Source organism: Lepisosteus oculatus, chromosome 8 (assembly GCF_040954835.1).
Source record: "Lepisosteus oculatus isolate fLepOcu1 chromosome 8, fLepOcu1.hap2, whole genome shotgun sequence".
Classification (NCBI taxonomy): domain Eukaryota; kingdom Metazoa; phylum Chordata; class Actinopteri; order Semionotiformes; family Lepisosteidae; genus Lepisosteus; species Lepisosteus oculatus.
In genome coordinates, this window is record NC_090703.1 from 22212066 (window position 1) to 22216103 (window position 4038).

The 4038-nt window shown below is 39.8% G+C and overlaps 1 protein-coding gene across 1 annotated transcript; it reads left to right on the forward strand.

Moving 5' to 3' along the window:
- The first annotated feature begins 1420 nt into the window (after positions 1-1420).
- On the forward strand, positions 1421-3499 carry nkx2.9 (NK2 transcription factor related, locus 9 (Drosophila)). The gene is made up of 2 exons (XM_006632699.3): positions 1421-1841; positions 2314-3499. Exons 1-2 carry the CDS (start codon positions 1700-1702, stop codon positions 2844-2846), a joined length of 675 nt encoding a protein of 224 aa, XP_006632762.2. The 5' UTR covers positions 1421-1699; the 3' UTR covers positions 2847-3499.
- The last annotated feature ends 539 nt before the right edge of the window (positions 3500-4038 follow it).

Consider the following 4038-nt stretch of genomic DNA (forward strand, 5'->3'; position numbering starts at 1 on the left):
TCTGTTGTGAAGCACATCTAATTTATAATCCCGTGATGTGAAAGTCAGTTGTCATAAAAAAACTATTCAAACGTTGTCATGATTTTTTTAATCCTCCTATTCACAAAGTCAAAACCTTGATGCCAACGATTTCGTTTGATAGTAGAAATTAAAAGGCTTTTAATTCCGTTTGGAAACGCATAACTAATAACTGTGTATAGACTTGGCTGCAGTAGACGTGAAGCAGTCGATAGTGGCCCGAATCCATTGAATCCCATTGAAAACCATGACAACAAGGAACAAGCTCGGATTTATCCGAGAAAGTTAAAGCACATTGTAAGGAGGCGTCAATCACGCATTATTCCGACACTGAACAAATGCAAAATCTTGACTGGAACAAATGCTTCCAACGGGTCCAAGACTTAGGGCTACATTTCCCGCTTTTGTTCCTGGCCTCGCAGTTGGCGTGTATTTGTGTTCCCTTTAGTTCGACCACCCAGGATGTTTGTGAGGCCGATCGCGGAGCACGGAAGATAACGAGTCTACTCTCGGCTGGCACACGTGATAGGTGGTTGCAATAAGCGCTGCCTGGGAACCTTAAAGCAGGCCGTCCGTTTTCAAGAAATATGCAGGACATTGGCCAAGACCTCTTAGTCCTGTATACCGACCTCGAAATGTATTTTAAAAATTAATCTCGCTGCGTCATACCTACCCTACGACATATCATAGAAATCCGGCATTGAAGAATATGGCGGGGAAGGGAGGGACTGTTTAAAACACGGGCAAATTAATCATATTTCATAAAGAGTTTGTATGTCGAGAAAATGTGTATTTTACTTAGAAATTACCTTCAACGTCTTTATTCCTACACGGTTTGGGACCAAAAATAGGAATAATTCAGTGTGACTTGGTTGCTCAAACAGACGATTGCGTGGAAGTCTATTAAAAAAAAATCCGTTCTTTCGAATGATTTATTATTTCAACTACTGTGGGCCCCACGAGTAAAACACTAGACTCTGACTTGTTTTTCCGAATCAGTTTAAAAATCCCAAGACCGTACAGGGCCTGTGCAAATATCCTTTGAAAAATGTGAATATGTAAAATATGAATGTTTTTTAGGTTAGGGTGTATTCCAATTGGATCGTTCCGCGAGCTTTCTGTGGAATACATACATACACCTGGTGCAAAAAAAGATCAGAAACATCCGTAATGAATTGGTAAAATCAAATATAGTCAGCCTGCTAATGGTTCACTTTGTATGCAAATAGCTGTAATGTTAGTTGGGGAGGGGGGTTGGTTGTTGTCACTTACCACCCAAGAAGTAGTTCAGCCGCAACAATTACCATTATCTGTTTCCCACTTTTGGCTAATCAGGCTGAATATGTAATGATAAAGCGTGTTTCCTGCTGCCATTGGGAAGTGTCTGTATTATTCTTCTGGGTTCTTACACCTTCCCCTCACAGGGGCTTGGGCATTTGAGTCATTCAGGTGCTTAGTGTCCAACGGAGAGGGACGATCTGAAAGCCGCCAGTGTTTGGAGTGCGGAGAGCTGTTTATATAAACACCGCAGCGTAAACGACGCGAATATTCGAGTTTGCGATTTGACAGCGCGCACACCTCCTATTCTCCGTTCGTTCTCCTTTAGCGGAGTCGTCGGATTTCGTTTCTGGGTGTTTTTTTTTATTTTTAAGGATTGTATGCACCGTCAACGCATCGCTATATGATGTCTGTTTCTGCAAAAATCAGTTTTACTGTTCGTAGTATTCTGGATTTACCGGAGCATGAGGCGGGTCATTCCCCAGAAAGCTGTTCTGCCTCTTCATATTCTGAGTGGTCAGAAGGTGACAGAAGTCACTGCCTATGTAAGTATCTGGAGATATTTTAATTTTACACAAAAAACACACTTTCCAGACTGAATAATCATTCAACAGCTTAATTAGATCAAGATATTTGTAATGTTTTTTTATTACACGATTGTGTACTAATATTTCTCGATTAAATGTTCTACTTTGCCAAAGTTTCTGTGGAATGATTATTTTATGTTAATGATATATTTATTTGTAAGTTCACTTTTTTTAAGCGAGGAGATACTGAGACTTCAAGGTGACATTTCGTAGGTAACTTACTCCGTTAGATTAAAAACCTCTCAAACATTTAAAGCATAGTTCTATTAAATTAGATTAGTCTTCGACATTTTAGCATAATTCGTTTTTTTAAGATACTTGCATCCAATAGAGGCGCTTAACCACGTCCAATGTGGTTAATTACGTTGTTTTAAAATGCATTTACAGTACTGCCTACAGAGAGTCGTATAAACTATTTGTGTCTTTCTAGCATCTGACGAGAGCTGTCCAGAGACATTTCCAGATTCAACCCAGAAAGCAGAGCCCAGTTCAGAGACAGAAGCCGAAAAAAAGAAGAAGCGACGGGTTCTTTTCTCCAAAGCCCAAACCTTTGAGCTGGAGAGGCGATTCCGGCAGCAGCGCTACCTCTCCGCCCCTGAACGCGAGCAGCTCGCCCATCTTCTCAGTTTGACACCGACCCAAGTGAAAATCTGGTTTCAGAACCACAGATACAAAATGAAACGAGCCAGGACCGAGGGATCTACAGACCTCAGCCAGACCCCGCTTCTGCGTAGGGTGGTCGTACCGGTGCTGGTTAGGGACGGAAAACCGTGCCACACCTGCGTCATCGACTCGGCACAGTTTCAGGACAAACCTGGCTGCGGCATCTCCACATCAGCACCGCCCGCGTCCTTTGCTCTCCATGGGTACCAGCCCCTTCATCACGCCGCTCCCCTGACATTGATTCCCGGCTATCAGCACTTAACTAGCCCTGCAGCGTCCAGGCATCACTGGGCTTGGTAACCGGGGTACCTGTCGGGTCTTGGACTGCAGTACAGCTTTTGAATTGCAGCTTATAATCTCAAGAAAGCATTTGAACTGCATTTGATTAATTTTACAGTAACTAGTAATCACTGTCGCCTGTCTGTTGGGATTAAACTACCCGCGTTAGCAAAATCCTCTCGGAACAAAGACTTCAGCTTGATGTGGACATTTATGAACTTTTTTGCACAGGTTCATTTATTACTGAAGAGCTATGTTTTTCGAGGAGTTCGGTTACTCTTAATAGCAATAGCAATGATAGATTTTATTTTAATGTGTCATTGGAGATTTTGGAATTATTAAGAAAAGCACAATTTTGGATATGCATTTGCTTTATAGTCTGTATCAATGAAAATATTTCAATAGCATTACTTTTACCAACTACTCCAGTGTACAATCATAACTGCTGATTCCTAAGACCTGGTCTTCTTTTTTTTAATTGTTCTGAAAAGCACTAAATCTTTGATAGAGTATTTTGCAGCTGCACGGTGTCTTTCTTGTATTGTCGCTGTAAGATAAAAAAAAAAATCTCAACATCTTGTTCTTTGAAGTTACAACCAAAATGGCAACCAAAATTAAACGCATTTTAATGTTTCGGTTAAATTTAATAAAGAGTTTTTTCGTATCATTCATTGTATATCCTTTGGTAACATTATTTTAACACCTTTTAGGTTACAATAAATATCATTGTGCATCACCGTCATATATATAAATCGTTCAAAGGGGTAAATGAATAAATTGTAATATTTCTTGCTTGCTATTTCGAATAAAAAACAAAATTGACTGCAGCTGACACTGACGTTCAGAGCTATATATCAAAACGGTTTTCGAAGGAGACCCCATTAGCAGAAACCATTGTGTTACTGAAAGTTCAGAAAAGATCTGTCTGCAGCCTGTGATTTTGTATTTAGATGGAAATCACGAGTTTTCTATATACCAATGCTAAATAATAGCAACAGGTTGATCATTGTTTTAAGAAAAAATGCTATTTGTTTACGAACCGAAATTGAAGTCGTAGTCTGTGTAACAGATGTGCGACTTTCATTGTCTAAACTAATTTTTATCTAAGTATTTTCTAGTAAATAAAATCGACAAAGAAATGGCTGCATTTCGTTTGAAGAAAAAACAGATCGATTTGTTTCCTCCTTGGATTACTTTTCGTTGATGGTTTTGT

Excerpts from the sequence above, each read along its gene's own strand:
- nkx2.9 (XM_006632699.3), top strand. The coding sequence starts at position 1,700 with ATGATGTCTGTTTCTGCAAAAATCAGTTTTACTGTTCGTAGTATTCTG. Across the intron at positions 1,842-2,313 it reads TGACAGAAGTCACTGCCTAT|CATCTGACGAGAGCTGTCCA; the intron begins GTAAGTATCTGG and ends GTGTCTTTCTAG.